Here is a 20,736-nt window from a genome sequence, read left to right as displayed (position 1 = left end):
AATAATTATAGGTAGACTTTTGTCACGCAAAACATCAAGGCTTACAGTAGCCTACTTTAGACGACCACCTTCAAATTAAGACAAGCTAAAACTTCTTGTTCTTACGAAAACATTTCGAACAAGTAAGTCAAAATATTGTTTTGACAGAGAATACCTATGCCGTTCAATATAGATTTCTCCAACTTCGTGAAATACAATTACTACTTTTAGCTAGTTGTGTTGAAGTTGGTCAGAAAGTCAGTTGAATCTCTAATCAATTAATTCACCGAGACAGGATCTCCATGAAGTGATCTTACCTCGTTAGATTCTCCTGCTGTGTTCAGTGTGGTGATACTTCCTTCCAGAAAATGATCTGGACTCTTTTTTAGAGTCATTTCAGCTGGCAGCGTGTTGTCGTTGTAAGATCTGACAAACTTGAAGTCACTGGTGCGTGAGCCCGTTGTCAGGTAAGCGTCATAATTGTAAGAACTCCGCAGCGTTCCTGTTCCATCCACCTCTGCATAGTTAGGAGGGAAATACGCGCTGGGAATGGCCACAGCTCCATCAAACAACAGTCTAGGTTTCCTCCTGCGGCAAAACCTCACGGCCAGGATGAGAATGATGAAAGTCAGGAAAAAGGTGGAGACGGACACCAGAGCGATGATCAAGTAGGAAGTTAGTTTGGAATCCTTCCCCTCGTAAGACATGTCTTTCAGCTCTGGAACCTCAGCCAGGTTATCTGATATCAGTAGGTAAACAGAGCAGGTTGTAGACATAGAGGGCTGTCCGTTATCTTTCACAGATATCACAAGGTTCTGCTTCATACCGTCAGAATCAGAAATGTCCCGCTGGGCCCTGATCTCTCCACTGTGGAGACCGATAGTGAAAAGTCCTGGATCGGTGGATTTCACAATCTGATAGGAAAGCCAGGCGTTCTGGCCAGAGTCAGCATCCACAGCTATCACCTTGGAAACCAGGGACCCTGCCAGAGCAGCTTTGGGGACCATCTCAGTCATCAAGGAGTTCCCTGCTGGAGCAGGGTATAATATCTGGGGAAAGTTGTCATTCTCATCTGCAACGAAGACGCTCACAGTCACATTACTGCTGAGTGGAGGAGAACCGTTGTCTCTGGCTACAACCTGGACCTTGAAGCTCCTAAACTGTTCATAATCAAATGCTCTCACAGCATGGATCACCCCTGTGTCTCCGTTAATGGATACATATGAAGACACGGGGACACCGTTGACCTCCCTGGGCAGTAGAGAATAGACCACTGTGCCGTTCTGTCTCCAGTCTGGGTCTCTGGCAGTAACAGAACATATGGAGGAGCCAGGCTTGTTATTTTCACTCACATAGGCGCTGTAGGATTGTTCTTCAAATTCAGGAGGGTTGTCATTGACGTCAGAGACAGATAAATGAATAGTCTTTGAGGAGGATAAAGGTGGAGACCCCTCGTCAGTAGCAGTAATAGTTATGTTATAATCTGATATCAGCTCACGGTCTAATTCACTGGTAGTTACTAAGGAATAGTAGTTTTTAATGGAGGGGTTTAGTTTGAAAGGAACATTCTGCTGGATGGAGCAGCGGACCTGTTTATTGACACCAGAGTCTTTGTCCTGAACATTAATGATGCCCACCTCTGTGCCTGGCAACACATTCTCAGGGATGGGATTGGTCAGTGATTTTAGAGAAATAAATGGAGCGTTATCGTTAACGTCTAAAATATCAACTTTAACGTTAGCAGATGAGCTTAGTCCCAAGTTGTCTTTAGCTCGGATACTGAATTCATAAAATGACTCTTTTTCAAAATCAATATCTCCTATTACGATTACTTCACCCATTTTGGGATTGACAGAAAATATTTTTTTCACGTCGTCTGTTATGGGACCAAATCCATACGTCACTTCCCCGTTTGCTCCCTCATCTGCGTCAGTAGCAGACACAATAATTGCAACAGCACCTATAGGGGAGTTCTCATAAAGATTCACCTCATAGAGATTCTGACTAAATACTGGTTTATTATCGTTAGCATCAAGCACGGTGACATGTATAACTACAGTACCGGATCTCTGCGGAGTCCCTCCGTCAACAGCAGTAAGTAGTAACGTTACTTCTTGCTGTTGTTCACGATCCAATTCTTTCTCTAAAACTAGTTCACTCTGTTTCCCACCTCCAGGATTACTGTGAACAGCCAAACTAAAGTGATCATTCCGTTGTAATTTGTAGTCTTGCACGGAATTCAGGCCTGAGTCTGCGTCAAGTGCTTCATTTACAGAAAATCGAGCGCCTTTGACTGCTGACTCACTAATCTGAAATTCTACAGTGTCTTCCTCAAATCTCGGCGCGTTGTCATTTACATCTTGTATTTGCAAAATTATGTTTTGTGATTCTAACGGGTTCTCTAAGATAATTTCATATTTTAGCGAACATGAAAGTCTCTTGCCGCATAGCTGCTCCCTGTCTATCATTTCAGCGACAATCAGTTCACCTGTGTTCAGGTTAATATCACAATACCGTTTGCTTCCACTATCCATGTCCACGCGAGCTTTCCGAGACAATAGTCCTTTAGTATCAAGTCCGAGGTCCTTGGCTATATTTCCTATTACCGACCCGCGTTTCATTTCTTCAGGAACAGAATAGGTCACATCTCCATAGCTGCTCTGCAAAAGCAGAGGAAACAAAGACAGCCAAAACATCGCTGCAGAGACAGAGAGACCCAGGTATTCCATTCTCCCTTCAAAATTAGACAATTCAGGAATATAACCCTCCTATACAGGTCTATCCAGGCAAAAATGCACACTCTATCTCGACGTCTAAATCAAAAAACACCACTGTTCTTTATCACGACGTACACGAAGTCTGCGCCTATAAGAGGGTGGAGAGAAACGTGAAACATCACTTGCTGGTAGATAGCGACACTCTGTGTACTTTACCAAAACTGCAGAAAACAGTTTTTATCATACCCACTCATTATTGTTCCGTGGTAAATCTATCTGGATGAAAGCTGCGCAAAGCCTCCAATGTATCTAATCATAATACAATGTATTATCTGAGATCGACGACTTTGAAGTCGAATTTTATGGTTATTGTGGATGAAAATTGAGATCTGGGCTTTCATGTCAAATGATGTTTCATTACTATGTACAGCAAATCAAGCCAAATATAAAGATGCACCAACTCCTTATTGCAACTCGGTTTTTTTCTCGATGAATTTGTAACTAGTATTACAAACTAAACAGGCCTATGAAGATCATTGGTAATACTTTTCATGACTAATTTGTTTAAAACTCTTAGAACAGCAGACACGCTGTGCTCAGTAAAGGATCTATTCAAGACAAGCAAAGTGCCATGTTGCGTTCAAAAAGCTAACAGAAACACAAGGGAGCTGTCCGTTTGCTGTGGTGCTGAAACAGGCACGTTTCCTTGATTAAAGTAACAAAAGGCAGGGGAGACAGCGAAGGAAAACAGTATTATGTACGAAAAATTAGGAAGTCGGTTGTTTAGCCTATCTGCATGACAGTGAAAACGAAAATGATAATTTTCTCACACGGTTAAGTCAGTTCTTACCTCGTTAGATTCTCCTGCTGTGTTCAGTGTGGTGATACTTCCTTCCAGAAAATGATCTGGACTCTTTTTTAGTGTCATTTCAGCTGGCAGCGTGTTGTCGTTATAAGATCTGACAAACTTGAAGTCACTGGTGCGTGAGCCCGTTGTCAGGTAAGCGTCATAATTGTAAGAACTCCGCAGCGTTCCTGTTCCATCCACCTCTGCATAGTTAGGAGGGAAATACGCGCTGGGAATGGCCACAGCTCCATCAAACAACAGTCTAGGTTTCCTCCTGCGGCAAAACCTCACGGCCAGGATGAGAATGATGAAAGTCAGGAAAAAGGTGGAGACGGACACCAGAGCGATGATCAAGTAGGAAGTTAGTTTGGAATCCTTCCCCTCGTAAGACATGTCTTTCAGCTCTGGAACCTCAGCCAGATTATCTGATATCAGTAGGTAAACAGCACAGGTTGTAGACATAGAGGGCTGTCCGTTATCTTTCACAGATATCACAAGGTTCTGCTTCATGCCGTCAGAATCAGAAATGTCCCGCTGGGCCCTGATCTCTCCACTGTGGAGACCGATAGTGAAAAGTCCTGGATCGGTGGATTTCACAATCTGATAGGAAAGCCAGGCGTTCTGGCCAGAGTCAGCATCCACAGCTATCACCTTGGAAACCAGGGACCCTGCCAGAGCAGCTTTGGGGACCATCTCAGTCATCAAGGAGTTCCCTGCTGGAGCAGGGTATAATATCTGGGGAGAGTTGTCATTCTCATCTGCTACGAAGACGCTCACAGTCACGTTACTGCTGAGTGGAGGAGAACCGTTGTCTCTGGCTACAACCTGGACCTTGAAGTTCCTAAACTGTTCATAATCAAATGCTCTCACAGCATGGATCACCCCAGTGTCTCCGTTAATGGATACATATGAAGACACGGGGACACCGTTGACCTCACTGGGCAGTAGAGAATAGACCACTGTGCCGTTCTGTCTCCAGTCTGGGTCTCTGGCAGTAACAGAACATATGGAGGAGCCAGGCTTGTTATTTTCACTCACATAGGCGCTGTAGGATTGTTCTTCAAACACAGGAGGGTTGTCATTGACGTCAGAGACAGATAAATGAATAGTCTTTGAGGAGGATAAAGGTGGAGACCCCTCGTCAGTAGCAGTGATAGTTATGTTATAATCTGATATCAGCTCACGGTCTAATTCACTGGTAGTTACTAAGGAATAGTAGTTTTTAATGGAGGGGTTTAGTTTGAAAGGAACATTCTGCTGGATGGAGCAGCGGACCTGTTTATTGACACCAGAGTCTTTGTCCTGAACATTAATGATGCCCACCTCTGTGCCTGGTAACATATTCTCAGGGATGGGATTGGTCACAGATTTAATATAGATTAGTGGAGTATTGTCATTTACATCTGTTATTTCGACTACAACATTGGTAAAAGAAGTCAGACCAGAGGTATCTTTAGCTTGTATACTGAAATCATAAATGGACTCCTTTTCGAAATTCATCTTTCCGACCACAGTAATTTCACCAGATTTGCTATTGAGAGAAAACAATTTCTTAACGTCGTCTGTGATTGGACCAAATTCGTACGTCACTTCCCCGTTCAACCCTTCGTCTGCGTCGGTGGCAGACACAATTATTACTACATAACCTATTGGGGAGTTTTCAGGCAAGCTGACTTTATATTCACTCTCACTAAATACTGGTTTGTTATCGTTAGCGTCTAGCACAGTAACGTGTATAATGACAGTGCCGGATCTCGGTGGAGTTCCTCCATCAACAGCTGACAGCAGTAATGTCAATTCTTGCTGTTTTTCGCGATCTAATTCATTTTCTAAAACAAGTTCCCCATGCTTTCCCCCCCTTGGATTAGTCTGAACCGCTAAACTAAAGTGTTCGTTTCTTTGTAATGTGTAGCTTTGGACTCCGTTAACGCCTATGTCCGCGTCAAGTGCCTGATTTACAGCAAAGCGAGCGCCTTTGTCTGCAGATTCCTGGATCTCAAATTTCACAACGTCTTCACCGAATTTAGGAGCATTATCATTTATATCTAGTATCTGCAACACGATGTTATGTGATTCTAAGGGATTCTCCAGAATAATTTCATATTTCAGGGAACAGGAAAGCCTTCTGCCGCAAAGCTGTTCTCTGTCGATAATTTCAGCGACGATCAATTCCCCCGTGTTCAGATTAATGTCACAATACCGTTTACTTTCACCATCAACCTCCAAGCGAGCTTTCCTTGACAAAAGTCTTTTAGCATCAAGTCCGAGATCCATGGCTATTTTTCCTATTACCGACCCGCGTTTCATCTCCTCAGGAATAGTATAGGTCACATCTCCATAGCTGCTGCGAAAGAGCAGAGGAAACAAAGCCAGCCAAAACATCGGTGCAGAGACAGAGAGGCCCAGGTATTCCATTCTCCAGAAAGATGTTGACAATTCCTGCATGTGACCCTCCTATACACGTTTTTTCCAGGCAAAAATGTACACTCTACATCGACGTATGAATGACAAAAACACCACTGTTCTTTATCACGACGACGCGAAGTCTGCGCCCATAATTGGGTGGAGAGAAACGTGAAACATCACTTGCTGGTAGATAGCGACACTCTGTGTACTTGACTTAAACTGCAGAAAACAGTTTGCACCATACCAAACTCAATGACTTAATGTTCAGTGGTAAATCTACCGGGATGAAAGCTATGGAAAGCCTGCAATTTATCTGAGGTAAACGACTTTGAAGTCTAACGTTGTTTAGTATGGATGCACATTTAGATCTTGGCTTCTATGTCATGTAATATTACACAAGTAGGCCTAATCAACGTATAAACATGTCTAACTCTGAATTGCAACTCGGTTGTGGTCGTTGAATTAGTAGCTAGTACTACATACGAAACAAGCCTATTATTAAGATAACTAGTCAAATCTTTCAGGATACATGTCTGAAAAAACTCTTAGAACAGCAGACACGCTTTGTAAAGCCTCTATTCAAGACAAGCAAAGTGCCATGCTGCCTTCAAACAGCTGACAGAAACACAAGGGAGCTGTCCGTTTGCTATAGTGCTGATACAGTCTCGTTTCCGCGATTGAAGTAACAAATGCCATGAGAGACAGCGACCGAAAAAATGTATTCGGTATGGAAAATTATGAACCAGGCTGTTATATATAGCCTGTCTGCATGACATTGAAGACGAAAAATAGAATTTTTCTCACACAGTAAATTCAGTTCTTACCTCGTTAGATTCTCCTGCTGTGTTCAGTGTGGTGATACTTCCTTCCAGAAAATGATCTGAACTCTTTTTTAGTGTCATTTCGGCTGGCAGCGTGTTGTCGTTGTAAGATCTGACAAACTTGAAGTCACTGGTGCGTGAGCCCGTTGTCAGATAAGCGTCATAATTGTAAGAACTCCGCAGCGTTCCTGTTCCATCCACCTCTGCATAGTTAGGAGGGAAATATGCGCTGGGAATGGCCACAGCTCCATCAAACAACAGTCTAGGTTTCCTCCTGCGGCAAAACCTCACGGCCAGGATGAGAATGATGAAAGTCAGGAAAAAGGTGGAGACGGACACCAGGGCGATGATCAAATAGGATGTTAGTTTAGAATCCTTCCCCTCATAAGACATGTCTTTCAGCTCTGGAACCTCAGCCAGGTTATCTGATATCAGTAGGTAAACAGCACATGTTGTAGACATAGAGGGCTGTCCGTTATCTTTCACAGATATCACAAGGTTCTGCTTCATACCGTCAGAATCAGAAATGTCCCGCTGGGCCCTGATCTCTCCACTGTGGAGACCGATAGTGAAAAGTCCTGGATCGGTGGATTTCACAATCTGATAGGAAAGCCAGGCGTTCTGGCCAGAGTCAGCATCCACAGCTATCACCTTGGAAACCAGGGACCCTGCCAGAGCAGCTTTGGGGACCATCTCATTCATCAAGGAGTTCCCTGTTGGAGCAGGGTATAATATCTGGGGAGAGTTGTCATTCTTATCTGCTACGAAGACACTCACAGTCACATTACTGCTGAGTGGAGGAGAACCGTTGTCTCTGGCTACAACCTGGACCTTGAAGCTCCTAAACTGTTCATAATCAAATGCTCTCACAGCATGGATCACCCCCGTGTCTCCGTTAATGGATACATATGAAGATACAGGGACACCGTTGACCTCACTGGGTACTAGAGAATAGACCACTGTGCCGTTCTGTCTCCAGTCTGGGTCTCTGGCAGTAACAGAACATATGGAGGAGCCAGGCTTGTTATTTTCACTCACATAGGCGCTGTAGGATTGTTCTTCAAACACAGGAGGGTTGTCATTGACGTCAGAGACAGATACATTAATAGTCTTTGAGGAGGATAACGGTGGAGACCCCTCGTCAGTAGCTGTGATAGTTATGTTATAATCTGATATCAGCTCACGGTCTAATTCACTGGTAGTTACTAAGGAATAGTAGTTTTTAATGGAGGGGTTTAGTTTGAAAGGAACATTCTGCTGGATGGAGCAGCGGACCTGTTTATTGACACCAGAGTCTTTATCCTGAACATTAATTATGCCCACCTCTGTGCCTGGCATCACATTCTCAGGGATGGGATTGGTCAGAGATTTAAGATATATAACTGGGTTATTATCGTTTACGTCAGTTATTTCGACGATGACATTGGCAAAGGAAGTCAGCCCAAAGTTATCTTTAGCTTGGATGCTCAATTCATGTGTGGACTCTTTTTCAAAGTCTATCTCTCCGACAATACATATATCTCCAGTTTTTATATCAAGAGAAAATAGCTCGCTCAGTTGCTCAGACACTGGACCAAATGCATACGTCACCTCTCCGTTTGCCCCCTCATCTGCATCAGTTGCAGACACTGTCATTATAACAGAGCCTTTAGGGGAGTTTTCAGGCAAATTCACCCTATACACATTCTGACTAAAGACGGGTTTATTATCGTTAGCATCAAGCACAGTGACATGTATAACGACGGTACCAGATCTATGCGGAGTCCCTCCGTCAACAGCAGTAAGAATTAACGTCACCTCCTGCTCTTTTTCACGATCTAATTCGTTCTCTAAAACTAACTCCCCATACTTTCCACCTCCAGGATTTGTATGAACAGCCAAACTGAAATGGTTGTTCCTTTGTAATGTGTAGCTCTGGACAGCATTCAGACCAATGTCTGCGTCGTGAGCCTGATTTACAGCGAATCTGGCGCCTTTAACAGCTGATTCTCGGATATCAAAACGAACAACGTCTTTGCCAAATTTTGGTGCGTTATCATTAATATCTTGTATTTGTAAAACAATGTTAAGTGATTCTAACGGGTGTTCCAAAATAATTTCATATTTCTGGGAACAGGAAAGCTTCCTTCCGCAAAGCTGCTCTCTGTCTATTATTTCAGATATGATCAATTCCCCCGTGTTCGGATTAATATCACAATAACGTTTGTTGTCACCCTCACCATCCAAGCGAGCTTTCCGTGACAATAATCCTTTAGCATCAAGTCCCAGATCCTTGGCTATATTTCCTATTACCGACCCGCGTTTCATCTCCTCAGGAATAGAATAGGTCACATCGCCATAGCTGCTGCGCAAGAGCAGAGGAAACAAAGCCAGCCAAAACATCGGTGCAGAGACAGAGAGGCCCAGATATTCCATTTTCCAGAAATATATAGACAATTACTGCATTTTACTCTCTCATCCAGGTTTATTCGTGCAAAAATATACACACTACCTGGACGTTGAAATGACGAAAACAACAATGTTCTAATCACGACGTACACAAAGTCTGCACCCATAAGTGGGTGGAGAGAAACATCAAACATCACTTGCTGGTAGATAGCGACACTCTGTGTACTTTACAAAAATTGCATAAAAAACGTAAACCACAACCGCACTCACAGGCTCAATGAAATATATGGGTCTGCCAAGATGAAAGTGGCACAAAACCTATATTCTAACCGAAATCAAGTAGTCAGAAGTTTAACGTTAGATCAATGGTGCATGCCATTTGATACTTTCTTGTTCAATAAGATTGAATATGCAGTTCTACCGAGTAAGATTTAAACTATTAAAAACTCCGGATTGCAGTTTGGGTTATAATTGAGGAACTGGTCGATAGAAACAAGGCTAATATTAAGCGAAGCAGTAAGACCGTTTTTTTATATATGTCCCAAAAAACGGTTACGTTATTTAGCAAAAGCTCTTTTCAAGGGAATTAGAGTGACAAGTTGCATTCACTAGGCTGACCAAATCACAAGGAAGCAGTCCCTATATTGAGGTGCTGAAACAGGAACTTGTTTCCTTAACAAACCTACAGTAGAACAGAACAGAAAGCAGCAGTCATGCTCATTGCATTTCAGTCAAGACAATCACTATTAAATTTGAGCAGTTATTGTTACATGACATGGACATGTAGATTTACTTTGGCGGAGTGGATGATCTAAGGGAAGCAAGCCCTGCCTCCTCGATGCAACACATACATACATGACATATGAGGCAGGGAGCAATAGAGATATAATCCCCCTGTTGGATAGATACACAGACAGCATGGGGGAAAAGGGGACGGTGGAGGGTAGCAGCAGCACTGATCAAACAACGACCTGGGTGAGTTTGTGCATATCCGCCAGCTTTTAAAGACGCCTTATCGGACGTGGCCCAATGGATATGCGCTGCTACATGGGTGTGGTAGTGGGAGTAGTGAGGAAGGTGTGGAGTAAGACGCCTTACGTCCCTGATCACTGACTGAAGCACGCTGCCCGATTGCCCTGCCAGAACTAGCTGCGCTTATTCACCACAGACAGGATCTCCATGAAAGGTTCTTACCTCGTTAGATTCCCCTGCTGTGTTCAGTGTGGTGATACTTCCTTCCAGAAAATGATCTGGACTCTTTTTTAGTGTCATTTCAGCTGGTAGCGTGTTGTCATTGTAAGATCTGACAAACTTGAAGTCACTGGTGCGTGAGCCCGTTGTCAGGTAAGCGTCATAATTGTAAGAACTCTGCAGTGTTCCTGTTCCATCCACCTCTGCATAGTTAGGAGGGAAATACGCGCTGGGAATGGCCACAGCTCCATCAAACAACAGTCTAGGTTTCCTCCTGCGGCAAAACCTCAAGGCCAGGATGAGAATGATGAAAGTCAGGAAAAAGGTGGAGACGGACACCAGAGCGATGATCAAGTAGGAAGTTAGTTTAGGATCCTTCCCCTCGTAAGACATGTCTTTCAGCTCTGGGACCTCAGCCAGGTTATCTGATATCAGTAAGTAAACAGCACAGGTTGTAGACATAGAGGGCTGTCCGTTATCTTTCACAGATATCACAAGGTTCTGCTTCATACCGTCAGAATCAGAAATGTCCCGCTGGGCCCTGATCTCTCCACTGTGGAGACCGATAGTGAAAAGTCCTGGATCGGTGGATTTCACAATCTGATAGGAAAGCCAGGCGTTCTGGCCAGAGTCAGCATCCACAGCTATCACCTTGGAAACCAGGGACCCTGCCAGAGCAGCTTTGGGGACCATCTCAGTCATCAAGGAGTTCCCTGCTGGAGCAGGGTATAATATCTGGGGAGAGTTGTCATTCTCATCTGCTACGAAGACGCTCACAGTCACGTTACTGCTGAGTGGAGGAGAACCGTTGTCTCTGGCTACAACCTGGACCTTGAAGCTCCTAAACTGTTCATAATCAAATGCTCTCACAGCATGGATCACCCCTGTGTCTCCGTTAATGGATACATATGAAGACACGGGGACACCGTTGACCTCACTGGGCACTAGAGAATAGACCACTGTGCCGTTCTGTCTCCAGTCTGGGTCTCTGGCAGTAACAGAACATATGGAGGAGCCAGGCTTGTTATTTTCACTCACATAGGCGCTGTAGGATTGTTCTTCAAACACAGGAGGGTTGTCATTGACGTCAGAGACAGATAAATGAATAGTCTTTGAGGAGGATAAAGGTGGAGAGCCCTCGTCAGTAGCAGTGATAGTTATGTTATAATCTGACATCAGCTCACGGTCTAATTCACTGGTAGTTACTAAGGAATAGTAGTTTTTAATGGAGGGGTTTAGTTTGAAAGGAACATTCTGCTGGATGGAGCAGCGGACCTGTTTATTGACACCAGAGTCTTTATCCTGAACGTTAATGATGCCCACCTCTGTGCCTGGTAACACATTCTCAGGGATGGGATTGTTTAAAGTTTTAAGAGAAATAACTGGGGCATTATCATTAACATCAGTAATATCAACCTTGACGTTAGCAAAGGAATTTAGCCCAGAGTTATCTTTGGCTTGGACACTGAATTCATGAAAAGATTCTGTTTCAAAATCAGCATCTCCTATTACGATTACTTCACCAGTTTTGGGATTAAGAGAAAATAATTGCTTTGCATCGTCCGCAATGTGACCAAATCCGTACGTTACATCCCCGTTTACCCCCTCATCTGCGTCTGTAGCAGACACAGTTATTACGACAGAACCTTTAGCGGAGTTTTCAGGCAAATTAACCTGATATAAATTTTGTCTGAACAAGGGTTTGTTATCATTAGCATCAAGCACGGTGACGTGTATAACTACAGTACCGGATCTCTGCGGAGTCCCTCCATCAACAGCGGTAAGCAGTAATGTCACTTCTTGCTCTACCTCACGATCTAATTCTTTCTCTAAAATAAGTTCACTCTGTTTTTCACCTGCAGGATTAGTATGAACAGCTAAATTAAAGTGATCGTTCCTCTGCAATGTGTAGCTTTGTACAGAATTCAGGCCTATGTCTGCGTCATGTGCCTGATTAATAGAAAAGCGAGCGCCTTTGTAAGCTGATTCCTGGATCTCGAATTTCACAACGTCTTCCCCAAATGTTGGCAAGTTATCATTGACATCTTGTATTTGCAACACAATGTTTTGTGACTCTAATGGGTTCTCCAATATAATTTCATATTTTAGGGCACATGAAAGCCTCCTTCCGCAAAGCTTCTCTCTGTCGATTATTTCAGCTACAATCAATTCCCCCGTGTTCAGATTAATATCACAATACCGTTTGCTTCCACCATCAACATCCAAACGAGCTTTCCGAGACAATAGTCCTTTAGCTTCGAGTCCCAGGTCCTTGGCTATATTTCCTATTACCGAACCGCGTTTCATCTCCTCGGGAATAGAATATGTCACATCTCCATAGCTGCTGCGCAAGAACAGAGTAAACAAAGCCAGCCAAAACATCGTTGCAGAGACAGAGCAGCCCAGGTATTCCATTCTCCAGAAAGATGTAAACAATTCCTCAAGTTATTGCTCCTACACAGGTTTATTCAGGGAAACATATACACTCCACCTCGTCGTCTAAATTACCAAATCACCACTATTCATACCACGACGTACACGAAGTCTTTGCCCATAAGGGGGTGGAGAGAAACGTCAAACATCACTTGCTGGTAGATAGCGACCCTCTGTGTACTTTACTAAAACTACAGAAACAGTGTGAACCATACCACAATCACCTAAGTCTACCAAAATGAAAGTGGTGCCAAACCTTCTATTTAACTGAGATCCATGACACTGTGGTCTAATTGTATATTTATTTTTAATACAAAAGCACGATTTATGCTTTCATTTGGATTACTGTTTCATAAACTTGTATCAATTTCGACTTACAACTCGGTTTTGTTCGTTGAATTAGTCAATAGTTATTACACACAAAACTTGCCTGTAATTAAGATACTTAATAAGCCTATTCATAAGGAATGTGTGAAAGACGCTTACAATAACGAACACGTTGTCCACTACAAATTCACCTTAAGTAGAGCACTCTGTCAAGTTACTTTGAATAGACTGACAGAAACATACGGTAGCTGTCCGGTTGTTGTGGTGCTGAAAACGGCAAGTTTCCCTGACGATTGTAATCACAACGCAAGTGGCATTGTGGCACACAAAATAATTATTTAGAGATAATCATGAGGTAGTTGTGATTAATTCTATCTAAATGACAAGGAATATGAAGCAAAAATAATTATAATTAAAAGTATACCTTTTTTTGTCATACTGAAAATCCATGCCTTCATAGTTTAGATCACCAGGTTGAAATTAAGACATACTAACCCCTCTTGTTCTTAATGAAAAGTTGAAATTAGTAAATCAAAGCATGTTGACAAAGAATAAACGTATGTATACGTTTAATATGAATTTCACCAATTGCATTAAAAATTGACTATTTGGTGATCATTAATTTCAGTAGACTGTGCAGTACATCCTGCTTATGTTATTTACCACGCACAAGATCTCCATGAAAGGTTCTTACCTCGCTAGATTCTCCTGCTGTGTTCAGTGTGGTGATACTTCCTTCCAGAAAATGATCTGGACTCTTTTTTAGTGTCATTTCAGCTGGTAGCGTGTTGTCATTGTAAGATCTGACAAACTTGAAGTCACTGGTGCGTGAGCCCGTAGTCAGGTAAGCGTCATAATTGTAAGAACTCCGCAGTGTTCCTGTTCCATCCACCTCTGCATAGTTAGGAGGGAAATACGCGCTGGGAATGGCCACAGCTCCATCAAACAACAGTCTAGGTTTCCTCCTGCGGCAAAACCTCACGGCCAGGATGAGAATGATGAAAGTCAGGAAAAAGGTGGAGACGGACACCAGAGCGATGATCAAGTAGGAAGTTAGTTTAGAATCCTTCCCCTCGTAAGACATGTCTTTCAGCTCTGGAACCTCAGCCAGGTTATCTGATATCAGTAGGTAAACAGCACAGGTTGTTGACATAGAGGGCTGTCCGTTATCTTTCACAGATATCACAAGGTTCTGCTTCATACCGTCAGAATCAGAAATGTCCCGCTGGGCCCTGATCTCTCCACTGTGGAGACCGATAGTGAACAGTCCTGGATCGGTGGATTTCACAATCTGATAGGAAAGCCAGGCGTTCTGGCCAGAGTCAGCATCCACAGCTATCACCTTGGAAACCAGGGACCCTGCCAGAGCAGCTTTGGGGACCATCTCAGTCATCAAGGAGTTCCCTGTTGGAGCAGGGTATAATATCTGGGGAGAGTTGTCATTCTCATCTGCTACAAAGATACTCACAGTCAAGTTACTGCTGAGTGGAGGAGAACCATTGTCTCTGGCTACAACCTGGACCTTGAAGCTCCTAAACTGTTCATAATCAAATGCTCTCACAGCATGAATCACCCCCGTGTCTCCGTTAATGGATACATATGAAGACACAGGGACACCGTTGACCTCACTGGGCACTAGAGAATAGACCACTGTGCCGTTCTGTCTCCAGTCTGGGTCTCTGGCAGTAACAGAACATATGGAGGAGCCAGGCTTGTTATTTTCACTCACATAGGCGCTGTAGGATTGTTCTTCAAACACAGGAGGGTTGTCATTGACGTCAGAGACAGATAAATGAATAGTCTTTGAGGAGGATAAAGGTGGAGAGCCCTCGTCAGTAGCAGTGATAGTTATGTTATAATCTGATATCAGCTCACGGTCTAATTCACTGGTAGTTACTAAGGAATAGTAGTTTTTAATGGAGGGGTTTAGTTTGAAAGGAACATTCAGCTGGATGAAGCAGCGGACCTGTTTATTGACACCAGAGTCTTTATCCTGAACATTAATGATGCCCACCTCTGTGCCTGCTAACACATTCTCAGGAATGGCATTGGTCAGAGATTTTAAAGAGATAACTGGAGCATTATCATTTACATCAGTAATCTCTACTCTAACGTTGGCAAATGATGTCAGTCCTGCATTGTCTTTAGCTTGAATCCTGAATTCATATACAGATTTCTTTTCAAAATCCACCTCTCCAACAACACTTATGACTCCTATTTTGGGATTGATGGAAAATAATTTCTTCACTTCGTCTGAAATGGGACCAAATGCATACGTCACCTCCCCGTTTGCTCCCTCATCTGCGTCAGTAGCAGACACAGTAATGACAACAGAACCTAAGGGGGAGTTTTCAGGCATATTCACTTTGTAACTTTTCTGACTAAATACTGGTTTATTATCGTTAGCATCAAGCACGGTGACGTGTATAACTACAGTACCGGATCTCTGCGGAGTCCCTCCGTCAACAGCAGTAAGCAGTAACGTCACCTCCTGCTCCACTTCACGATCTAACTCTTTCTCCAAAACCAGTTCCCCGTGCATTCCGCTATCAGAATTGCTATGGACCGACAAGCTAAAATGTTCATTTCTTTGCAAAGTGTAGCTTTGAACAGCATTCAGGCCTACGTCTTCGTCAAGTGCCTGATTTAGCGCAAAATGGGCTCCTTTATCTGCTGATTCTCGTATTTCAAATTTGATAACGTCTTCCCCAAATTGTGGAGCATGATCATTGATGTCTTGTATTTGCAAAATAATGTTATGTAATTCTAGAGGGTTTTCAAGGATCATTTCATATTTCAGGACACAAGATAACGTACTACCGCAAAGCTGCTCTCTGTCGATTATTTCAGCGACGATCAATTCCCCCGTCTTCAGATTGATATCACAATAACGTTTGTTGCCACCATCAACATCCAAGCGAGCTTTCCGAGACAACAATCCTTTAGTATCAAGTCCCAGATCCTTGGCTACATTTCCTATTACCGACCCGCGTTTCATCTCCTCAGGAATAGAATAGGTTACATCTCCATGGCTGCTGCGCAAGAGCAGAGGAAACAAAGCGAGCCAAAACATCGGTGCAGAGACAGAGAGGCCCAGGTATTCCATTCTCCAGAAAGATGTAGACAATTCCACTAGTTATCGCTCCTACACAGGTTTATCTAGGGAAAAATACACACTCCACCTCGTCGTCTAAATGACAAAAACACCACTATCCTTTATCACGACGTACACGAAGTCTGCGCCCATAAGTGGGTGGAGATAAACGTTAAACATCACTTGCGGGTAGATAGCGACACTCTGTGTACTCTACTAAAACTGCATAACACAAAGCACCATACCACACTCATCTACACAATAATCACTGTTAAGTCTACCAAGATGAAAAATGTGCAAAGCCTTCTATTTAACTGAGATCAACGACTCTAAGGTGTAATGTTTTATCTATTATGGATCCAAATATAGATCTATGCTTTCATGTTGAGTAATGTTTCATAAGTCTTAATTTATCAACTCCGAATTGCAACTCCATTGTGTGTCGATGAATTAATAACTATTATTACACATGAAACATGCCTGTCATTAAGATAATTATGAAGATTATTCATAATGAATATGTGAACGACATTTACAGTGACAGACACGCTGTCCATTACAGCTTCAAAAAGAGCACAGTGCCAAGTTAGGCTACTTTGAATAGACTGACAGAACCACACGGTAGCTGTCCGTTTGTTGTGGTGCTGAAACCTGCACGTTTCGGTAGAGGCACAGCGGTATACAAAAGTATTCAGAAGATACAATCATGAAGTAAGGTTTGATATAGCCTATCTGTGTGACAATGAAAACGAATAATAACCAAATAATAAGTTGATCTTTTTTCACAAAGAAAGTCAAGGCCTACAGTACTTTAGACCACCCCGTTCAAATTCACGCTAAAACCTCTTGTTCTTACATCAACAGTTTTAAAAGGTAAATCAATATATCGTTTGAAATAGAATACATTCTCGATTCAATATGGATTTCACCAACTACATGAAATACAGTTATTACTTTAGCTGTTTGTTATGAAGTTAGTCAGAAAATGCAGCTGAATCTGCTAATTGTATTCACCACAGACAGGATCTCCATGAAGTGATCTTACCTCGTTAGAATCTCCTGCTGTGTTCAGTGTGGTGATACTTCCTTCCAGAAAATGATCTGGACTCTTTTTTAGTGTCATTTCAGCTGGCAGCGTGTTGTCGTTGTAAGATCTGACAAACTTGAAGTCACTGGTGCGTGAGCCCGTTGTCAGGTAAGCGTCATAATTGTAAGAACTCCGCAGCGTTCCTGTTCCATCCACCTCTGCATAGTTAGGAGGGAAATACGCGCTGGGAATGGCCACAGCTCCATCAAACAACAGTCTAGGTTTCCTCCTGCGGCAAAACCTCACGGCCAGGATGAGAATGATGAAAGTCAGGAAAAAGGTGGAGACGGACACCAGAGCGATGATCAAGTAGGAAGTTAGTTTAGAATCCTTCCCCTCGTAAGACATGTCTTTCAGCTCTGGAACCTCAGCCAGGTTATCTGATATCAGTAGGTAAACAGCACAGGTTGTAGACATAGTGGGCTGTCCGTTATCTTTCACAGATATCACAAGGTTCTGCTTCATACCGTCAGAATCAGAAATGTCCCGCTGGGCCCTGATCTCTCCACTGTGGAGACCGATAGTGAAAAGTCCTGGATCGGTGGATTTCACAATCTGATAGGAAAGCCAGGCGTTCTGGCCAGAGTCAGCATCCACAGCGATCACCTTGGAAACCAGGGACCCTGCCAGAGCAGCTTTGGGGACCATCTCAGTCATCAAGGAGTTCCCTGCTGGAGCAGGATATAATATCTGGGGAGAGTTGTCATTCTCATCTGCTACGAAGATGCTCACAGTCACGTTACTGCTGAGTGGAGGAGAACCGTTGTCTCTGGCTACAACCTGGACCTTGAAGCTCCTAAACTGTTCATAATCAAATGCTCTCACAGCATGGATCACCCCTGTGTCTCCGTTAATGGATACATATGAAGACAAGGGGACACCGTTGACCTCACTGGGCAGTAGAGAATAGACCACTGTGCCGTTCTGTCTCCAGTCTGGGTCTCTGGCAGTAACAGAACATATGGAGGAGCCAGGCTTGTTATTTTCACTCACATAGGCGCTGTAGGATTGTTCTTCAAACACAGGAGGGTTGTCATTGACGTCAGAGACAGACAAATGAATAGTCTTTGAGGAGGATAAAGGTGGAGAGCCCTCGTCAGTAGCAGTGATAGTTATGTTATAATCTGATATCAGCTCACGGTCTAATTCACTGGTAGTTACTAAGGAATAGTAGTTTTTAATGGAGGGGTTTAGTTTGAAAGGAACATTCTGCTGGATGGAGCAGCGGACCTGTTTATTGACACCAGAGTCTTTGTCCTGAACATTAATGATGCCCACGTCTGTGCCTGGCAACACATTCTCAGGGATGGGATTGGTAAGAGATTTTAGAAAGATGACTGGGACATTATCATTTACATCGGTGATTTCGATTTTAACTTTTGCAAAAGAACTCTGTCCTGAGTTATCTTTCGCTTGGATACTGAATTCATAAACTGACTCAAGTTCAAAATCGATTACTCCTATTGCAATTACTTCACCGGTTTTATGATTAAGGGAAAATAATTTCTTTGTATCGTCTGTGACTGGACCAAATCCGTACGTAACTTCCCCGTTTGCTCCCTCATCTGCGTCAGAAGCAGACACAGTAATTACAACAGAACCTTTAGGAGAGTTTTCAGGTAGATTCACCTTGTAGACGTTTTCACTAAAAACAGGTTTGTTATCGTTTGCATCAAGCACGGTGACGTGGATAACTACAGTACCGGATCTCTGAGGAGTCCCTCCGTCAACGGCTGTAAGAAGCAGCGTAACCTCTTGCTGTTCTTCACGATCTAATTCTTTCTCTAAAACTAATTCACTTTGTTTTTCCCCTCCAGGATTACTATGAACAGCTAAACTAAAGTGTTCATTTCTCTGTAATATGTAGCTCTGAACAGCATTCAGGCCTATGTCTGCGTCGTGTGCCTGGTTTAGAGCAAAGCGGGCGCCTTTGACTGCTGATTCTCGGATCTCGAATTTGACTACGTCTTCGCCAAATTGTGGAGCATTATCATTGATATCTTGTATTTGCAAAACTATGTTATATAATTCTAATGGGTTCTCGAATATCATTTCATATTTAAAGGTGCATGAAAGCCTCTTGCCGCAAATCTTCTCTCTGTCGAAAATTTCAGCGACGATCAATTCACCCGTGTTCAGATTAATATCACAGTACCGTTTGCTTTCCCCATCAAAATCCAAACGAGCTTTTCGAGACAGCAATCCTTTAGCATCAAGTCCCAGGTCGTTGGCTATATTTCCTATCACCGACCCGCGTTTCATCTCCTCAGGAATAGAATAGGTCACATCTCCATAGCTGCTGCGCAAGAGCAGAGGAAACAAAGCCAGCCAAAACATCGGTGCAGAGAAAGAGAGACCCAGGTATTCCATTCTCCAGAAATATGTAGACAATTCCTGCATGTGACTCTCCTACACAGGATTATTCCTCAAAAGAAAATACAGCAACCTCGACAGCTAAATGACAAAAACACCACTGTTCTTTATCACGACTTACACGAAGTCTGCGCCCATAAATGGGTGGAGAGAAACGTGAAACATCACTTGCTGGTAGATAGCGACACTCTGTGTACTTTACTAACACTGCAGAAGACGGGTTTTACCATGCCACTTTCACGGAATCAATGGTCGGTTGTAAGTCTACCAAGATACAATAGCGTAAACACTATTTCACTGAGATCGACAAGTCTGAGGTCTAACGTTATGTAACTATATCATGGATGCAAATTTAGATCTATGCTTTTATGTCAAGTACTGTTTCATTAGTATGTATTTTAATGCAAATATCAACCTCAACCAAATCCGAATTGCATTTCGGTTGTAGTCGTAACATAATTAACTAGTATTGCACACGAAACATGCCTTACACTAGAAACATGCCTATCATTAAAATCATTAACACTTTTCATAATTAAGATGTGAAAGACGCTTACAATAACAGACTATTCATTTCAAGATGAGCACAATGCCAAGTCCATTTGAGCAGACGGACAGAAACCTACGGTAGCTGTTCGGTTGATGTGGTGCTCAAAAAGGCACAAGTGTCCCTTTCGAACGTAACGACAACGAAATTAGCACACAAAAGCATTCGGTAGAGAAAATTATGAAGTTGTGATCATTTCTATATGCATGACAAGGAGTAAGAAACGAAAAAATAATAATAAATTAAAAAAATGTCATTTAGAAATCTATGCCTTCTTCAGTTAAGACAACCAGATTAACAAGATAAACCTAAAGCCTCAAACCTCTTGTTCTTACTTGAACAGTTTGAATAGTAAATATAGCATGGTGACACAAAATGAACTTCCTTCATATCATTTACTATGGATTTAACCAACTACATTAAATAAAAGTATTACTTTTAGCTGGTTATTATGGAGATAGACAAGATGTTCAGCTGCATCCCTGCTCATTGTATTCACCACAGATAGGATCTCCATGAAGTGATC

General features: G+C 42.8%; 3 protein-coding genes across 14 annotated transcripts in view; all 3 read right to left on the bottom strand.

The window, feature by feature from the left end:
* Positions 1–20,736, bottom strand: part of LOC124484882 (protocadherin gamma-C5-like) — a 97,340-nt gene that overhangs the window by 47,850 nt on the left and 28,754 nt on the right. For 2 of the 12 annotated variants that reach the window (XM_047045978.1, XM_047045991.1), the window contains exon 1: positions 17,249–19,745. The exons of 6 other annotated variants lie outside the window; for them this stretch is intronic. In XM_047045978.1, the coding sequence (XP_046901934.1) occupies positions 17,249–19,690 (2,442 nt within the window). In that variant the 5' untranslated portion in view covers positions 19,691–19,745. Of the gene's footprint in view, positions 1–296; positions 2,790–10,352; positions 12,849–17,248; positions 19,746–20,736 lie in introns of those variants that run through there. 4 more of the 12 variants (XM_047045984.1, XM_047045993.1, XM_047045987.1 and 1 more) reach the window with 2 other exon arrangements.
* Positions 3,523–5,963, bottom strand: LOC124485485 (protocadherin gamma-A11-like). Its single transcript, XM_047047120.1, has one exon. It carries the CDS (start codon positions 5,956–5,958, stop codon positions 3,523–3,525), a length of 2,436 nt encoding a protein of 811 aa, XP_046903076.1. The 5' UTR covers positions 5,959–5,963.
* LOC124485474 (protocadherin gamma-A11-like) lies at positions 6,750–9,285 on the bottom strand. Its single transcript, XM_047047108.1, has one exon. The coding sequence runs from the start codon at positions 9,183–9,185 to the stop codon at positions 6,750–6,752; it is 2,436 nt and encodes an 811-aa protein (XP_046903064.1). The 5' UTR covers positions 9,186–9,285.

The sequence above is a fragment of the Hypomesus transpacificus genome, chromosome 23 (genome assembly GCF_021917145.1).
Source record: "Hypomesus transpacificus isolate Combined female chromosome 23, fHypTra1, whole genome shotgun sequence".
Lineage (NCBI taxonomy): Eukaryota > Metazoa > Chordata > Actinopteri > Osmeriformes > Osmeridae > Hypomesus > Hypomesus transpacificus.
This window is presented reverse-complemented; position numbering and strand designations above follow the sequence as displayed.

Coding starts and splice junctions, on each gene's coding strand:
- LOC124485485 (XM_047047120.1), bottom strand. CDS start 5,958: ATGGAATACCTGGGCCTCTCTGTCTCTGCACCGATGTTTTGGCTGGCT.
- LOC124485474 (XM_047047108.1), bottom strand. CDS start 9,185: ATGGAATATCTGGGCCTCTCTGTCTCTGCACCGATGTTTTGGCTGGCT.